This window comes from Phalacrocorax carbo, chromosome 11 (genome assembly GCF_963921805.1).
Source record: "Phalacrocorax carbo chromosome 11, bPhaCar2.1, whole genome shotgun sequence".
Taxonomy (NCBI): domain Eukaryota; kingdom Metazoa; phylum Chordata; class Aves; order Suliformes; family Phalacrocoracidae; genus Phalacrocorax; species Phalacrocorax carbo.
In genome coordinates this window covers 8862883-8882027 of record NC_087523.1, presented here as the reverse complement: position 1 = coordinate 8882027, position 19145 = coordinate 8862883, and the positions used below count along the sequence as shown (strand labels likewise).

The 19145-nt window shown below is 49.7% G+C and overlaps 1 protein-coding gene across 3 annotated transcripts in view; it reads right to left on the bottom strand.

The window, feature by feature from the left end:
- Positions 1 to 19145, bottom strand: part of ARHGEF6 (Rac/Cdc42 guanine nucleotide exchange factor 6) — a 40837-nt gene that overhangs the window by 3303 nt on the left and 18389 nt on the right. For 2 of the 3 annotated variants that reach the window (XM_064462931.1, XM_064462933.1), the window contains 14 exons: positions 17989 to 18083; positions 16335 to 16430; positions 15349 to 15471; positions 13956 to 14094; positions 12049 to 12108; positions 9743 to 9889; positions 8788 to 8874; positions 7729 to 7807; positions 6819 to 6952; positions 6397 to 6522; positions 3489 to 3509; positions 2604 to 2697; positions 1523 to 1612; positions 631 to 730 (listed from right to left, as the gene is read on the bottom strand). In XM_064462931.1, coding sequence (XP_064319001.1) covers positions 631 to 730; positions 1523 to 1612; positions 2604 to 2697; positions 3489 to 3509; positions 6397 to 6522; positions 6819 to 6952; positions 7729 to 7807; positions 8788 to 8874; positions 9743 to 9889; positions 12049 to 12108; positions 13956 to 14094; positions 15349 to 15471; positions 16335 to 16430; positions 17989 to 18083 — 1391 coding nt within the window. The remainder of the gene's footprint in view (positions 1 to 630; positions 731 to 1522; positions 1613 to 2603; positions 2698 to 3488; positions 3510 to 6396; positions 6523 to 6818; positions 6953 to 7728; positions 7808 to 8787; positions 8875 to 9742; positions 9890 to 12048; positions 12109 to 13955; positions 14095 to 15348; positions 15472 to 16334; positions 16431 to 17988; positions 18084 to 19145) is intronic. The other variant, XM_064462932.1, reaches the window with a different exon arrangement.

Genomic DNA, 19145 nt, shown 5'->3' with positions numbered 1-19145 from the left:
CTTTGGCTTCCTTGTTTACTCCACTGCGATAAATAACAATGACATTAAAACTGGAAATGCCTGAGCATCTTTTGTAAAACAGCCTTGATTCTTTGAGGTTATGCTGCAAAAAAACCCAAGCATTAAAGGAATTCCCTGTCTGGGTTAGAAAAGGAGCAGATCAGCACAGTCACCTAGATGCTGAAGCTCTGTAACAGGCTGGGAGCACGCACAGACAGCATCACCCGGCTGCCAGGCAGGCTCCCGAGGGGCAGCAGCAGCCCAGTATGTCAGTAGTTTGGAAGAAAAAAAAAAAAAAAAAAGCCATTTGTCTGGTTCTGTCCTCCCCGTCCCCATTGGCTACATCCAGATAAGCTCTGGGACTTGATAAACTGGCTCCTGGGACCAGCACACAGACTTCCAGAGGGTTACAGCCATGTCAGAGCAGCTGGGAAGGTGGCTCTGCTCTTAAAAAGGGACGAAATAGCGAAATAGCAACTGAAATAGCCCAGTGGTTCTCGCCAGGACCCGCAGCAGTCGCTGACACCAGCCCTGCTCCTCTGCAGAGATGCAGTAGGAGAGAGCGTTAGTTTTTAATGTCCTTCTGAAAAGCAACAGGGGAATCTGCAAGTGGAGAGCAGCTGTGCTTACTTTTCCTCTGTGACAGTCTGGCCGTTGCTTCGTGTTTCCTCTATGATGATTTTCTCTTCCTCAGGAAGAAGGACTTGGGGGATGGAGTCTTTACGGGAGCCTGTGCACAAGAATTACTCATCAGGAAGAAAAAGGGACACTATCTCTGATGCCCACACTGCTCTGGAGACAGCATCCCTGGTTCTCCCTGCTCCTCTGCAAGCCCGGGGCAGGCTGGGGACGCAGGGGCTGGAGCAGCCACCAGCTCTCTGCCTCGGTTAGATATGGACTTGTAAGCACCGTTACCCTGGAGCTGAAGCAGCAAGTGGAAAGTTTTCAAGAGTGCTCATTGCATCTAAAGCTACATCATGACTTATAAATGAAATAACTTGATCAGGATCAAGAGCTCTCAGAAGAAACATGGTCTCCCGTTTTTAAATGTACTATTATTTGATAGTTCGGTGATTTGACATCTCACCAGCAATGATAAATAGTTATACTTCCAGAGTTGAAGATGTTAAATAGGTTCTTATGAAGCAGCTTGTTCTTAAACACGCAGCTGATTGAGAGATAATATTCATGCTTCCTTTCGAAAGCTATATGCAACCTGAGATTACCATCAGGTTTTCAGTGCTGACAGCCACAGGCACTAACTAGGTTTGCTTAATTCCTAACAACTGCTGGTGAAATGGCTGTGTCTCATCTGCCCTCCTACCTGCTTCATTCTCTGTGTTTAGAAGAAAAACAATGGCAACTAAACCACTAGGCAGATGAAGCTCCCTTATCTTGAAGATTGAACACCACAGTTTCCTAGCATGAGTCTTGCTATATGATGCAACCATCTGTTTTTTCCCAGAGGGGTTATCAGTGTTACAGGCAGAGTAAGAACCGAATAGTCTGGTTGTGTGCCCACCTGAGCTGAGAGCTTGCTGGAAGCCTGCCCCAGTACAGTATGCCTCGATCACCTTCAGGATCTGAGCATCTTCTTCCAGCGCAGCCGTACCTGTAAAACATTGCAGGCAACAGCTATCACAAAAAGCAAAGGGCTTTGGCTTCACCTCCCCCAACTTTTGCTTCCAAGTCCCGTAAGAGAGGTGCATGTTGTTTCCTTGACTGACACTGTCTCTGGGACTTTGCCTAATTTCCCTTTTGAGGTTCTTTATATTTTCTGGCCTTTGTAACATCCTGTGGCATTGAGCACCATGATTAAATGGTATGAAAATGCACTTCCAGCTGCTCATCTCAGCAAAACTCAGGGTGTGATGTCTGACTTTGGGTGCAGGGAGCACCCAAAGGTGATGGGAAGGCAGAGCAGCCCTGCTAGGAGGGGTCTGGCACAGCTGCATCAGAGCAGGACTTGGAAACATGAAGGCTTCATTTCCAGCCCCAGCAGCTCAGTGCTGTCTTCTCGAGGGGGACAACTGACCTTCAGGCTGGACATCATAGCATCTCATTGCTGGGTGACAATGGCCTTTGACGTAAAACCCCCACGGAGCGTCCCGCGTGGACTTCAGGGAGCTGTCAGGACATCCCTCTGTGCGGGTGAACACCCACAGGGATGGGGTCTTGTTTTGTTCCCTGGTCCTGCATGGAAACTGTTCCAGGACTTGCTGGCATGGCCAGGTGAGGGCTTGTCCCAGCTCCCAGATATATTTTGTTGACCACTGATGTGGAGTCTTACGGCAGCTTTTAACTACTTCAAAGTAGTTCCCTGGCTTCATAGCCAGGACAAGACCGCCCACAACCACATGATCTTGTGCTAGCAGTCACCAGGAGGGTGGTAGCATGCCTAGTAGTGGTAACTGGGAGGGGATCTGGCAGAGGCTGAGGACCAGCGTGCTTCCAGAAGCCTCCTCTGCTCAGCAGCACATAGGCTTGCTCACAATGTGAGCATCCTGTCGCATCCTGCACCGTAAGAAAGGTTGCTCTCAAAGGCCTGTTGGAGATCACTCTGTACACAGAAACCCCCACAAAGAGAAAAATACAACGCTTACTTTTCCGAATAACAAATTCTTCATCAGATGGTTTTCTCTCAGTTTTCCTTTTCGGAAGAAACTTCTTCATCGTTTTGGGACTTTTGCTGGAATCCTATAGAGAAACAGACTCTTGTGTTTAACCAGAACCAAAGGCAGCTCGAACAGTGGAGCCGCGCAGCTGAATGCAGCTACCCATGTTACACACAACACATTAGAGAACTACAAAGCAGACAATGAGGAAGTCGGGAAAAATGATGCTTTTTGCCTTTCCCATGCGCTGGTTGTGGCCCACTGGTCCCTGGAACAGCAGTGGGAATTGCACCTGCAGGTCTGGACAAGCTCCTTTAGGGAATTCAACCCTTGGCTAAGATCCTTTAGCCAAAGAATTCAAACACACTCACAGCACTTTTAGTCTGCTTATCAGCTCTGTGGTCTTTGTTAGAAAATCCTATAATATTGTTTGTTTCCTTGACTTAATTTGATTTTTAATATAAAAGAGTTGGCAAATTACATTGTTTCCAAACAATTTGTTTGAGAGTATAAATCCCCCCCACACATACACAGAGAACAAACAAATACACACAAAGTTAGTGTTTGCTATGACTCCACAAGCAAGAAACACAAGCTTTTATCTCCTTCACAGAGCTACAAGTCTTGCTGATTTGGAGAGAATTAGTGTATTAGCAGGTTACATGCAATATGGATTCTAAGCAGGAGAAGAGGCATGCCAGGAAGTTGAAGTACCAAATCCTTCTTGAGAGTTATCTCAGAATACATTTGCCAGTTGCCACTGACTCTCACAATAAATTATCGACACAGGGTCATGCAAGCACAAGAAGCTTGAACAGGAACAAGCATTCTCTGCCACGACAAGCTAAGCCAAAGAGATGTATCTACCCTTACCTTTAAGATATAAGACATCCTCTACAATGAATATGCAAAGAAAGAGAAGATGAGTGTGAGAGACTGATGATTTTATTGATCAAGTCTATTAAATCCACAATTCTAAAACACATTTAAATGTTAGTCTTGCGATTAATGTGGCATACCCTCCATACTGGTTTTAGAGCACTATCGACATGCAAAGGAGCACGGTGTCATGCAGAACTGAAAAAATTACATGTGAAACACATGGTGAGTGGGCATTAATACACTCTAAACACATCAAAATAGAGAACATGCCTCCTTGGTTAGTAGTAGGTTTCTGTAGATGTTGGTTGTCTAAAATGGTGCTTAAAAATGCAGGACCCATAGGTGCTAGCCAACGCTGCAGCCGCCCTGCGCGCCTGGCTCAGTCCGAGCCCTGGGGAGCAGCCTGGGGTCTGGCCCCGTGCTCAACACCAGTCCTGCAGTCTTCAAGCAGCCCAGCCAGGACGATGGGATGCTCTGCCCATCCTGGTGACAATCTCCCAGGACTGCATCTTCTCGGAGGGGACCTGCCATCCTCACTGGAGACCCGACTGCATCAGGCATCAGCGCAGCAGCATCTCCCTGCTCCGCTGGCAGGACAGGGAGCTCCCTGCACACCCCATGGAGGGTCCCATCCCTGGGATGCCCAGCACAGGGAGCCACACGGCTCTCCTGCAGGTCTGGCCAGCAGAGTCCTGCATCCCAATGTTATAAACCCTTCACCTAATGCAAAGCAGGCCACTTAAACAAACAAAAAAAAAGTTGAAGAAATCATCTGTAATTCTTTTTCACTTTGCTAACCTGAATCCGGACACACCGCTTTACCCATAGCACCTGCTCTGTCATGTCAAATGATTACTGGAAACAGAACAGGGAAAATGACCCAATTTCAATGGAAATAACAAGAGTGCTGTGCGGTACGCAAGCAGGTTCTGGGGTTTCCTGAGCACAGCTAGGTATGAGGAAATGCACAAGACTGTGCCATCCCGTCCTACACTACTAGAAGCCGATTAAAGTGACACTGGATGTCTGAAAATCTCTAATCTTTTAATCAAACTCCCCCACTCCCGTCCCTGCAAATAACCTTTGCAATTTGTATTCCTTCATTGTATCTTCATTATAGGAAGGTGGCTTGCACTGAGCTGTTAGTATAGTTCACTTTGTGCCCGACTTTAATTTAAAGAATAAAAATTAAAATACAGTGAAATAAGAGATCTGTGTAGTGACTGAGCACCCCGGAGGGAGAGACGAGGCAGATGCGGATCTGCTTGCGCCAACAACTGAACTTACTTCACATTTGTCATCATATGCTCGTGTCCAGGAGTCCCTCCCCTGAGAGGGGGGCTGCCCCCCGGCGCAGGCAGGACTGACTGGGGACCAGGCTGTGCCTGCCCAGCTCTGCTCCGGCTCTGGCGGACCCATTGACCTTTGAGTTCCCGTCAACACCTGGTACAGCCCGTTCTGGTGGAAACCACATTTTTGGTCCTTTGACACCTTGCAGCTGCCATCCCGCCTGCAGCAGCATCCCACCCCTCAGGGCTCCCCGCCCGGCCGGCCTCTGCGGCAAAAACCTTGACTCCTGCTATGCACGGCAGGGGACAACTGAGAAACTGCAAAGGACCGTGGTATTAATGATATCGCTCAATCTGTGGTTTTGGCCTACCTCATAAACAAATATCACCTTGCACTTTCACACAGAAAAATCTCTCCTCCAATTCAAGCCTCGTCCTGTATTTTAATTCACCATGCAAGCAAGAAACAATTTAATCTCTGTTAGGGATTTGGACCATGCAAAGATTAAGGGTCATTTCCAGTCTGCTCTGTTGGTTTTTGAACAATTTAATTCCCGAACTGAAATGCGTTGTTTAACAATTTTTGCGAAATTAAGGTAACAAAATGCCATGAGGCTACCCAAAATCTCGACCTGGAGTAGCGGACCCACAGGCCCCCTGGCTGCTGGGCTCTCCATCCCCGAGTGCTGGGGGGCTGGGAGGGTGCAAGACCCCTCCTTGTCCCTGTCCCTGCTGGGAGCCCGGGCAGCGACACTCCCAGGGCTGCTGTACCAAGAAAGGCGTCTGACTCAGAACCGGAGTGCTCATTCAGTAAGAGGAACGTTACCCGAGTTACTGGTGAGTAATCCCACAAGTTTAACGTGAGGTAGGGAAGGAGAGCACTGCAGTTACAGTGGGGGGTGAGAATCAGAGCTGCGTTGTATTTTGGGTTTCCCCATGCCGCCTCCTACCTCTCAGGCTTGGGGTTTCTGCAGGGGAAGCAATCCCAGGGTAAGGGTGTAAAACGCTCAGGTGGGCAGCGGAGGAGGGCTGAGCCCCACGGCTGCTGCAGAGAGCCCTGCTCCAGCCACCAAAACAGAGGGTGGAAGACACAAGAAATACCAACAGGCCTTCTTCCTCTTCCTCTTGGTGCAGCATTGCTGATTGATCCTGCAGTGCTGCCCTGGCCACTGCTGAGCCGCTGCTACGGCTCCTCTCGATGCAGCACATCCCAGCAGGGAGCCCAGCTCCCACCCACAGCTCAGACCAAGGCAGGAGGAGGAGAAGGGGAGGCAGCTCCATCCACCACAGCACCGATGGGACACACAAGGCTGTGGGACACCCCGCTGTGGGACTGGTGACATCCAGCAGCTGAGGGCTCTGGCCACAGCAGCTGACAGCAAACATCGGGAACGGAGCTGAGCCTGCAAACACATGTGCTCATGCTTCACTTGTAGCACAAAGCCAGCCATGGCAACAAGCATCCGTCGCAGGACTGGGGCAAAGTAATCTCTCTCAGCACCCCCATTAACCTAAGCTTCTGTGCACTCGCTATAGGATAAGAACCCTGGACACAAGCACTAGGGACTGCTATGAAACCACGGTGCTCTGCAGGCACGTGGGATGATTACCTCTTTGTAACTCAGTGCTGCCGACGGTCTGAGCGGAGGAGCAGGACGGAGGCAGCTCAAGCTCCAGGGCTTGAGGATTTTAGGGGGTTCCAGAGGCCCACGGATCTGTCCGGCTGAACTAAATGTCTGAGAAAATAGATGAGAAGCAAATTAAGACTGTTAGCCACCAAACAATGTAGAGAAGCAGAGGGGGATGGACAAGAGTTCACTGTGAACTCGTTTGAGACATTTAGGTTGCAGCAAAAATAGGGGAGGATGCATGTAAAATGGTACAAGCACAACACGGTTACAAGCAAAACTGCAGGATGTGTCTTACAGCTGCACACATTACCTCGGTATCAAGGTGCGCTGCCAAAACAGAGAGATCAGGCAGCGCTGAGGAACCCTAGGCAGCAGAGGGGCTGGGGAGGCGAGACACATACCGAATGAGCGCTCCAGGACTGCGTTTTGGATACGGTGTTGCATGTCCCTTTGGTGAGCCTTTGCAAGTGGTCAAGCCATTCGTGCAAGTCCTGGCTGGTGCTGCAGGACACAGTGATCCGCTCCGTCATGTTCCCTGTGGCAGAGGGTTAAATGTCTTTAGCAAGAGGTAGAGATCCAGGAGGAAACACAGGGTGAGCTCAGCTCGGCACAGCAGCAAACGGCTCCTCAGCTTGCAAAGTCCAGCGGCTGCAAAAGGCCAGTGCACAGATGTGACCCCCGTTGTGCTCCAGGCACCCAGTGCCAGCCAGCATGGGAGCAGCACAGAAAAGCTAAGGGAACTGGTGAGATGAATGTGTCAGGGATTATTTAAGCTTAAAAGTAAGAACACGCAACATTTCCATGATTAACAGGACCCTGACACTAAATACCACCGGCACAAATAGCTGCCCTGCAGCCAAGTCACTGAGCATGACAACCATGTACAGCTACAAGTAATGAGATAAATTGAAGGGGAAAATCGGGAGGAACATTAGGAAAGCTACCTGATGACCAGAGCTCTTAATCTGTCAATAAATGAGGTGCTCACAGCTGCACGGGATGGACCACGGACACAGACAGGGCTTGCATGGCACAGAGCAGTGCTACTGGGGCCAGAACCAGCCCTGGCAGGAGATTTGTCCTATACCTAACACTATGGTCTCCGAAAGCAGCCCAGTGCCAGGGACAGAGCTCAAGGGCACTGGGAGAAGGTCACCTCAACCAGGAGGGAGATGCTTAGGAACTCAGACAAAGCACAGTAAAAAACTAAAAAGAGCATGGTGCAGTGGTGTGGGGAGGAGGAAGACCAGTACCTCCAGTGGCAGCTGCTGTTTGTACTGGGAGGATGTGCCGAGCAGGGACTACACTGACCTGCAATTTCAAACATGTGCTCGTTCCCTTCAGCATCTTCCAGCCTTGTCAGCGTCATTCCTGTCAAAGGCAGCTTTCCCTAGGAGAATTGAGGAGGAGTCAGTGTCTGCATCTGCTTCGCAGCAGGCTCTGTTCTGCTGGTTTCTGCTGATTCCTTTCTCTTTGGGAAACGCCATTAAAAAATAATTTGTGAAGGCTTCAGACTGCAGGAAGAGTCTCCTTTAATGTATGGATCTAGATTTCCCTGCACAACTAGATCAAACGGCCGAGAAGAGGCTCCCATGATAACCGAGTCATCCCTGGCTTATCTGCTGCCCTTTCCCTTCACTAGGTGCAAACCCTTTTTACAACCAAGTCAGGAGGACAAACTTCCCCTGGTTTTTCTGAAAGCCTGCCCCGTCCTTCTGTTTTGCGTGCTGAACTGTCTGCTCACCCTACTCCTGCTGGTGGGTAAAAACTAAAAACCTAGCCAAATCCTTCCCAAATCTTTCCTGTCTCCCTCATCACCCTTGCGTGACACATCAACAGGAGAGCATCCTTTTCCTGGAAGGTATTGATGGTTTCAGGCAACTGGAGAAAAGCCAAGCTCCCAACAGCCTGACTGCAGCCATTCAAGTGGTAAAACACAAGAAATGCAGTGCCTCACGGAGTGGAAATTTTGGACTCTTTACAGTAATGAAGTATTTTCCAGAGATGGCTCAACCCTGAGAGCTGGCTGGCTGGCTGGCCGTGTGGGGCAAAAGCCTACAGCTGGATCAGGACACCTTACACACACACACACAAAATTCTTGAGAACAGCATGTAGGGCAACATGCTGCGAGATTGGTTTTTTTTTTCTAATTTCACAGCATTCACACTTACCAAATGCTGTTAACCAGTTGGCAGGACAAAGGCACCAAGTGTCCTGGCAGGCATGGTAAAACCAAGCCCTGGTTCCCAGCCTGGGGCATTTGCATCACAACAGAGGGTTTAAGGAAGCAGAGGATTTGAATTTGATAGAGCTATCTGATTTCCTTTTTCACACCTAACGCCTTGCAACTTCAAATTAAGTATGTCTACCTGATAGATGAACCCACTCATCCGTGGGCTTGCAGACAGCATCAGCAAAACGTTTGAGAACAACAAGAAATATCGCTCCTCTTTTTCCTGCAGGGGTAAGAATTTACATTAGTCCAGTTTGCAATGCATCACAAGCACTTTCTTCCAGCAAAGCAAACTTGTGGCAGCTGGAATCACAGTCTATGAGACATCACCCCCAAACCAATTATTTTGGATTTTTTTCTTTACAGCATCGCATTTCTGCATTAGTATTTCCTGCATACATTTTCGTCTCCTCCGATCATTTCAGAGTGCCTCAGAAGACCAAGACCTTACGTCCCCCAGCATCTCACATCTCAAACAAGACGCTGGGTTTAGACTCTCCAGGGCTTTGTTTTACAGGTCTTCCTTTCCCAGGGAGAAGTTGCTACAGCAAGGAATTCAGTGCTAACAGGCACTTCCCCACATCAAACATGCAGTATGCATGGCTGTAACACCACTGGTGAAGGTCTGTGGCAAGCACTGGTGCGATGCTTTAGGACCAGTAGCACAGCAATCCTTCCAGTTATTTCCAATGTGCAGTCAGCTCTGGAGTGGGACGTTACAGCAGCCGCTGCGCACAGGACGTGACAAAAGGGTTATGCTAATGCACACTTTCAAGTCACTCTTATTTCTCAGACTAAGTCACAGGGGGGAAGGAGGGAAATTAATGTACTATACAACACTGAGATGATGCTTTTGCTCGAAAAGTGTGTCACCAAAGGCCTGAAACTACGTCCCCGGGGTGTGATGCAGTGCCTGACTGGGAAGATGTGCACATTGCCCAGCTCTTGTCCGGGTAAAATTATTTATCAGCATTATTTGTCAGCACTTCGCTGGCCTGCGGTGAGAGTAGCTGCTGCCTTGCATCGCTGATCCCATGAGCAAGGGGTTATTTGGACACAACGTCTTTAGCCAGGAGGACCACAGCACTCACCTCACTTCCCCCACACTGTACCATAACCTGGGACATGTAGATAATGTTTCCCATCGTTTTTATGTCCTCTCCTTCCCAGCGCTGGATGGATTCAGAAAGGATCTGCAGTTCAAGTTGTTTCCTCTTCCTCAGCTCTTGGCATTGCGACTGGGAATCACAGCAAGGCGCTTCGTTAGCTAAAGGGCAGGCGCAAACCCAAACCATCCCAATGAAGATGGTTTCACCTGCAACGCTCCCACAGCCATGTGGGCTCAGGGCTGGTCATGTCAAGGGATCAGGAAAGCCTGCTTTGGCTCTATTACACAAAGTTTGTTAAAAAAAAAATCCTCACCCTAGCAATTTATGAAGTAATGAATACGTTAAAATGTCAAAGAAATTGCAAACTGCACTGAGCAAACTTTTCCTTCCAAACCAGTCCTACCTCTGAGAGTACAGGGTCACATTTTCCAAACCAAGACAGCCTCAGAATTAAATGTCTCTAATTTTGCTGCTTCTTAGAGAGATTTTGCCCATTCTGCCCAAACAGCAAAAGAGTTATACTTGCTGCAACACAAAGCCCCCACAAATCAGTTGGGTGGACATTTTCTAACCAAAATTTGCAAACCCAAAAGCAGGACTTGGTACAATTCTTCAGTGGTGCAGTAAAGTAGTGCAAAAAGCAGCTTTTGAAGGTGCCGTAATTGAAAAGACTGCACTGATGCTCAGTAGCTGGGGACTGATAGAGCTCCACAGAGCAGCCAGTCCTTCAGCAAGCAGAGGACAATGCTGACTGAGCAACGACAGCCCTGCAAACCCAAGCAAAACTTGCTTTAAGTGACCCCTCTGCCAACGGGGAAAATTGCTGCAAAGCCAAACTCAGGCTCAGTTTTCTCCAGCTGCTTGGTTTTTTCCAAATCCCTGTTTCTGACAGAGATTTTCCTCCTTTCCAGCTCCGTTTCATACAAACCCTTTGACTATCCAGATCTTCAAAGAGAGAGGCTGCATTGGGTCTACTCTGAAAACACACAATTTTGAACCAGACTGGGGGGGGGGGGGGGGGCTTCCTTTGGTTTTACAACTGTCTGGTGCTTTGATGGCTCCCTGGGTGTCCAAATCCGACATTCCCAGGATGTAAATCCATATAAAATCCACAGCAATCCACTGCAGTCTGTGCAGATACGATGCGGCTCCGTGGTCCTGCCCTGCTGTTGCTCAGGAGCATCCCTGGTCCCACCACAGGACCACGCATCTGTTGCAAGGGGCATCTCTGCCTGTCTAACCTCAAATCCGCACTGAACCTTCGTGGTCATAATGTAGTTACATCAAATTGCTCAGCGCCCACGTACACATTTCAAGTAAAACTGTCCATCACTTATGAGCATTCCTGAAGATTAATGACACCTTGTAATTTAACTGAATTATTCCCCCATTATCTACTAGAATAAATGGAAAGGGAGCCGAGTTTCTAAGTAAATGTAACATGATCGCCCTTTCCTGTTTTCTATGAACTTTCTCCTCCCCATCTTTTATCTGCATTGCTAAGCACCGAAAACTTGCATCTGCTGTGCTAAGGAAGGAAGTTGGACCACATCTGGAGTGGTTATAGTGAAAGGTATTCAGTGGCTAAAAAGCGAGAGAGACTACAGCTTTTTTAATAACCGAAAAAAGCTTTGCCAGGTAAAACCTTTGTGCACGTGGATGGCTTTTCCCCCACTTTTTCATCTCATTGCAGTAGGACTTTGAGGGGTGTAGGTAACACAGCTCACAGATATAGGTTATCTCTGACTCATCCCTTCGCTGCCACTTGCTCTGTTCCCTGCCTATTGCCACGGCACCCAGTGCCACAAATCACCTGCAATATGGTCAGAGCTTCCTGCTGCCCGAGGAGGAAACCTCAACAAAACCAGGAGTCGCTCAACGGGTTCAGAGGGATTGAGTCAGGCCCCTGTATTAACCTTTCCTGGCTCATCTGAATGAGCAAGGGGTGGTCTAGTTTCAGGTGGCAAATGATTAGGCTGTGGAAGCAAAAGGAGATGAAAGAAACCCCGCTGCCACCACTACCCACACGTGGCTTTGTGCAGCGGAGCAGAAAGTTGGAGATCCTCCATTTCTGCTGCTGGGACCACGGAGTCAGCATATAACTGCTGAAACATCCAGCCAACGGGGCAGCTCTAGGCTTGAAACTTGAAATTAAGATTCTTTATAACCCATCTTTTCCATTCCAGAAGACCTGTTTTTCTAATGAGGAGACAAATGTCAGGCTTGACTCATTCTTTGTGAAATGCAGCTATGAAATGGAGTGCTCTATTTTAAGAGTTGCCACCTACCACAAGGGACTTGAAGGATGTCACGGCTTTCAAAACATCTTCGTGATCTGCATGCGCCTCCTAGTGAAGGGAGAGAAAAATCCCTCAGCCACCAGCAGCAGGAGCCACCTGCATGGCACCCACTGCCCCAGCACACCCAGGGCAGCAGAGCTCCTGGGGTGCTGAGGGGATGTGGGGGTCTGGCAGCATGGGCTGCAGGAGCAGGCCAAAATCCCCCAGGATTCTTCCTCACCACCCTGTTCCATGTGACATGGTTTAAAGCGGCTATGCAATTCATTGATACCAATTTAATGAGTGTAAAGTGTCCAGAGCAAGAGCAGATATGAGGTGCAGGGTGGATTTCTGGTATCACATTTGGGAATGTGATTCCATCGGCATGCAAGATATTCTGGCCATTGCCCCGTCAGGGGTGCAGTTTCCACGAGCATCAATGGGAACTTCATCTCCAGGTTTAAGGGAGGACATGTCTGAGCAGAGAGCTCTTGGGCCAGGGAAGGGAAAACAGGATGCTGCCCCTTATCTCTGACTGCAGCTGCCTTCTGGCACTCTACCGGAATCTTCTCCTGCACATCTAGGGCCCTATATCATAAGCTCTTCACCATCCAGACCTCATGCCCAGCAAATCCTAAGATGTCTAGGTTGTGATGGAGCTGTCCCTGCGGCTGTCAGAGGCTGCCTGGGATCACTCACCTGGGAATCTGGGATGAGGGCCGAACATATCTGCCCCATCTCCAGCTGTGCAGGGAATGCTATGGTATATATCCACAATGCATACATCTATATTGCATACATAAATACTCTTCCCACAGCATCGCAGCTTAAACCTCAACCCTGCTGATTCATGCAACAAAACCCCCACGCTCAGCTTAGAAACTAAGAGAAATAGCAGATGTGTCCCCTCGAATCCACTTCCGACCCCATACAGCATCCTGCGAAGAGCATGCTGTCTCAGTGTGGGCATGGTGGCTCCAGCCAAGCTCAGCTCAGTCCCTGCAGCTCAGCTAAGCCAGGTGAGAGTGGGACAGGTGAGGTCTGTAGTGTGTCTACGGTGCAGGTTCTTATGCCCTCTCCTATGAAGAAAAACCCCTGGCTCAAGCACAGAGGTTTTAATCCTCTGGCTGGGATGGGGATTTGAATGATTATGGCTAAGCATGCTGAGTAATTAACTGGTAATAAATACTGGAAGAGAGAAAAAGCAAACCCAGTTAAAAATAGCCTGTTACTACTGTTTTTTTGACCTCTTTGCACCACCCCTGAGGTTTGCATCCCCTCAGCAGGAGTGCACCAGCAGGCAAGTAGCAGAGATCTTTACAGTCCCCGGGGGGAGAAATGTTCTAAAGCAGATCTGCCACCCACCAAGGAAGTGTCTGTCCCCCTCGCTGCTCTCCCTGCTCGCAGGCACTTGCCTCTCTGCCCCCGTGTCTGCGCTGGCTGCCAGATCGATGTCTGCCTGTGCAGCTCTGCCTCCACCCGGGAGCACAAGCCTCCGGTGAGGGGTGGGGATGTGCCCGAGAGCTGCAGGAGCGAGCAGCCAGGGATAGGAATCTCATAAAATGATAACAACAACACTGATTTATTACCCACTGTGCAAATAAATACCAGCTGTAGCCTGACCCTGAACTCTGTTTTCACTTGTGCTAGAAATGAGCCATCTTTGAGGAAGGGCTGGGGTGAAGAGCAGGCAATGCCTTCCCACAACATCCCCCAGGCTCCACCGCTTTCCCACTTTTAATCTGAAAGGTAGATAATGTCCCGCAGAGGTGGAACACCTCCTTGGAGGGGTGATAAGTACTTTTAGAAATGTGGTGCTCGAACACCAATGGGCAGAGGTACCTCTTGCAGCCTGGGGGGCAGCTCTTGCAGCATCAAGGGGCGCAGCCTGCCCAGCAGTCCCACATCCCACCTACCTCCATGTGCCGCTCCAGCTCCTGCAGCAGTGTTACATATTTATCCAGCCTCAGGAAGGGTTTGCTGAGACTTGTGGTTAAGATGAGAATGCCTGGGTTGGCCGCACCCTGGCTCTCCATGAACTTCTCCAGCTCATCACTATAAATAGAGACAACAACAAGAAGGTGGGCTTGCCACCACTGAGGGCTGTGTTTTGCTGCCTCCAACGCACTCCTGATGGCCGGGGTTCTGCTCTGAGCTGTGCCTTTCTAAAGGCAGCCCAGCCTCCACTCCAAGCACCCCCTGCGCAAGCCTGGCAGGGCAGGCAGAGAGCTGTGAGCTTCCAGCCAAGCAAGACCCCGCTCCCCTGGGATGCAGGGGCGGGTGCTGCGTGGTGGCAGGTGCTGGTTGCGCACAGCCGCTGGGGTGCCAATGCCAATGCCAGCAGCTGGTCCCTCGGCACAGCGAGGTGGCACAGGGCCAGGCGGCTGGTGGACAGCAGGGCTGCAGATGTGCTGGAGGATGCCGCAGCAATGTGCCACGGCCCTGCTGGGAGCCATGACACCGTTGTGAGCTCATATATCGCTCTGGAAAACGACTTATGCATGTCAGCACATTTGCCAAAGCTGATTCTTTGACTGATTGAAGAAAAGGGGTCAGACTGAGGAACCACATGAATGAGTCATCTACAGGAGCCAGCGTTTTGTTAGGCTGAATTAAAGCTGGATTTCAGCAGGTAACTAAGCATATTGTGAGTTCCCATTACAGGACGGGAAGACTTAAACAGTATGGCCGGGGTCCTGGCTTTCCGATCACTGCAGGGAGGACAGCTAAACTGCATTAGGGATGACACAGTTGTAGCCTTTTGGCTTGGCATGCTCTTTAGCATGACATTATACAAATTCCAGTGTCTACTCAAGTGGGATATATTGAAGGAAGAAGCTATTAAACTGCGTAATTCTGGGTGACTTGATGACCACCCTCCGTTTGCAATGATGTGCCCCACACTGTAGTGCCCCAGGGGAATGTACGCCCATCTGCCGGTGTGTGAGTGCTTCAGCAGTGGGTCTGAGACAGCATCTGGGTCCTGTAGCAAGGAAAAATCACAGGAGATGTTACTGCAAGGGCTGAGGTTGCCTCTGTTTTACCCAAGGTAAGAAAGTCCTGGGAGAGAGAGACAGGATCTGAGACCAGTTCTGAAGACAAGCAGTATGAGTTGTCTCCATGCTGAAACTGAAAGGCTATGTTGGAGAGCCCAAAGCCCCAGCAGCTTTCCCAGCAGCAGGATCCCATGTTATCCCCTTGCGCTATTGTCAAAATACAGGACAAAAGCCATGCCAGGCCAAATATTAATAATAAAAGTAACTTTTAAAAGGAGGAATTTCAGTCTGAATCTCCTCCTTCACCACTCACCTGTGTTGCGTGAGGACATTGACTGCAGACGGGTGGTTAGCACAGTATGTCAGGTACAGGGACCTGAACTGGGGCATCAGGTTCATGAAACAGCCTCCCACGCGCTGCTGGTTCTCAGGGAGCCTATGGACACCAACACACCAGCCACGTTAAGCCTCTTGATCTGCACCCTGCAGTTATGGCATTCTCAGGTACCTGCCCAGGAACCACCCACCGCATGGGGACATTCCCAGGTCACCGCGTAACTGTGGCACCAAGCAAACTACCCACACCTGCCACTTGGGAAGGAGGAATAAGGAGGTCCTCAAGTGGGACTGGCTTTCTGTGGTGCAGACAGTGAGTATCACACCTGTTATCAGCCCAGGACAAGGTGTGACCGAGCCTGTCCTGGCCCACAGCAGAGCTGCAGCTGGGATGCCACAACCCACTGCGGCTGATGAGGATGTGCTGGAAAGCACTGGGCGCAAGGGAGGGGTGGTCTCACTGTTTGGGCAGCCCGTGAATAAGAGAAAGGAGATGGCAAGAGAAAGGGAAGCCACATCATGAATACATTTCCAATATTTTTGCCATCTCTTTTCAGCCCTTCCAAAGGAGAGGCTGGGCTAAGGCTGAAACATGTGTTCCAGCCTCCCGCGGGAAATCATTACCTCTAATAATTTGCTGTGTGCTCCCTGACAATCCCCATCTTCATGCCTGCCAGATCTCCCACCCTGCATGTGTCTGCATCTTTGGTCTAGTGACACTTTCATGTCAGGTCTAGTGACACTCTCATTCAGCAGGTGCCTTAACAGTAGAAATGTCAGAGTTTCCTCTATCTTCCCTCCTGCCAAAACACTACCTGCTGCCATTCTTCAATCCTGCTATTTTCTTCTATATTTAACAAGTCTAAGACAGCAACCAGCAGGAACATTAATGAACATGTCTTTCTATTATTTTTAGCTGCAGTTTAATAGCTTAACACCCTCAGTGCTACGGCACAAGCTTACTTCACAACTTCTTCCAAGGCTTGGTTCAGTGTTTGCTGAAATGCAGAGATTTCTTCCACGTTTCCCAGCAATGATGCAATGTCCACGGCGCTGAGCCTACAAGAGTCAAATCACCAATTAGCATCAAAGAGAGGTTGCTCTCTCAGGAGTATCCCCATGGTATCTGCAAGCAGGCCTTCCAAAAAGACCCAAGAACTTCTCTTTCCCCAAATACACCATCAGACATGGGAAACACAAAATCCACAATCTGTGAGCTACATACCACAGCCTTCTGGAGAAGATGTCTGCTGTCAAGGATTATCTTAATTGGATTATAATCACTTAATCACATTAATCTCAGATGTTTAGCTGTCTAATAGACACAGACAGATGGGATTTCAGCCAGGGGTGGGGAAGGAGGTGTGTGCACAGACACAGAGACAGCTTTGTCTTCAGGGATTCATGCTGGGTTTCCCTATGGGAGGAGCGTCCTACAAAGCAGCCCCTTGTATAGGGGTTGCTTTGTTCCTTGAGCGAGGTTGGTTTTTTCCTAGCCAAAACTAAGGTGTCTGCTTCTGTCATCCTCAGTGTCACTCTCGTACCACCCTCATTTAAGCCATTTGCTTAATGCCAAGGCTGAGAGCATGAGAGATTTTTGCAGCTGAAAATATCCCACGTGAAGATATGGGGAAGGAAGGAGAGATTTAAATACAAAGGCCTTCAGACACCACTCTCCCGTCCCTCTGGACTGGACAATGACTAAACATCTGCCCTCCGCCTGTGATGCCCTGGGGCTGCCTGGTCCTCCTGCAGCGTGCTCAGCTGGAGGGACCCTAGCCCCAAATGCAGCCGCATGGATGGGGTCGCCAAGCTGGCACCGTTTGGAAGAGACGACTGTAAAGCTGAAGCAATAAGCAGGAGGTGAAGTGAACTGCACTGGATCTTTTATGCAGGGTGAAACTATCAATAGGAATCTGCTGAGAGGCACCAGTGCGCTGCCGGTCACTGCCTGGGTAAGGACAGGACGGCATGTGCGGCCTCTGGCACCGCGCTCACCACCACGGATGGAAAACACACGGGCTTACTTCTGCAGGTAGGCCCCGACAAAGTCCCCCAGCCTCCCCAGCATTGCTCAGGCCGTAAGGGATGGCAGCATGCTCTTGCTGGGCACAGGGGTACTTAAAGCCAATGGCTGTGCAGACAGGGAGACAGCAGAGTCACTTCTTGCTCAGCAGCAGTTTGGATTTAGCGAGAGGCAATCTAACTGCAGACAGCACGTGTCACCGCGCGTGAAATGAAGAGATGACTAGGAGATGCCGCTTGGGGCTGAGAAGTCACAACGAGGCAAATTACAAGGGAAGAAGCCATGCAAGGCGTACCGCCGGGAAACATGCACGCCGGGAGAGCCACACATGAGCTTGCAGATGGGTTGTAACAGCCAGCCCTCTACTAGATGGAAATGCCCGTCTCTAACACAGCCGAATGCCTGCATGACCACTGAGGAACAGGAAAGAGCAGAAACCTGTACAATGTGGGTTTTTTTCTGGTACACAGAGAAGCTGTGAGGCTTTACAAGAAGAGCAGTAACAGTCCCTGAACATTCAAAAGCAGGAAAGTAATGAACTATGGTCAATTTTACAGGGTTCTCTCCACCTCAGATGCCCTTATATCTTACTTATCATAAGACTGGAGGGGTCTTAAGTAAGTTCCCAGAAGTGACTGTAGTTCCTTCGCATAATCTCGTTCTGTTTCCAGAATATTTTGCAACACCTAGGGTGAGAGACAGAGCACTGAGCAGATCTTAGTACTAATGACTAGTCAAAGGAACATGACATCGGCTTCCAAGTGTGGAAAAGCATGAAAGTGTATTTTAAGTCCATAAATTACATTTGTTAATACAGAACCCAGAATGCTCAGGAAAGCCCTGGGGGGTCCATTTTCAGGATTTTACTTTGCAAACTGGGGGAAGCCTGGAAAGCAGGTGTTAAGGGCTGCTCCTTCTTCTCTGGCAAAGCATGGAGACAACATCAGTTCAGACCTGAGTTTAGTATTTGACCCCTGAGAGGCTCATGCCTAACCCTGCATGCATAACTGGCTGCCAAGGTAGGCAAACAAACAATTCGTGCATGCATCCTGGGAGCACTGTTTGCACGAAGGCGGACAACAATTTAAATGTAACGGTGGCCAGACCAAGGACGGCTCCCGCGGCAGCTCAAGCCAGGGCACAGCTCACTTTCCACTTGAAGGATGTGCTGAGTTGGGTTTGGTCCTGCTAATCCATCTCAGCAGTCAATTGTCTCCGGCAGCGGGGTAGGCAAACCCACTGCCTGCACACTCCCAGTTACCACTCAAGTCTCTCAGTGTGGATGAGCTTTGGAGACAGTGAGGGTGGTTCCCAACTCTCTGGACATATTGTTTCTGCTTTGCTTTGCTTAAAAGATATTTAGACATGCTGATGAGCACATTTCACCTCCAGCACCGAGAGCCAGGGATGTTCGCATGCAGACATTTTAACTCTCTTACACCGCAGGGCTCACACTAGCCGTGATGCAGCAGGAAGGTACCTGCCCCGCTCTGCCAGACATCATCACTCCAGTAGCAAGATGGTAGAGGTGGTGATGTTTCTCCACCCCTTCTGCAGCCACAGTTCATAGCCTGGCACGCTGACCTGCTCCAAAGCCAAGCCCAGTTAACACGCCAGGCTGTGAGCTGTGGCGCTGCCCCTTCTCCAAGAGCTGCAGCTGCTGGCAGCGGCACAGGGGAGGCAGCTTGAGGTGTAACACCTCCAGCCAAGCCCAAGAAAGGGATCAGGGATCAGAGCCCTAATTTGGC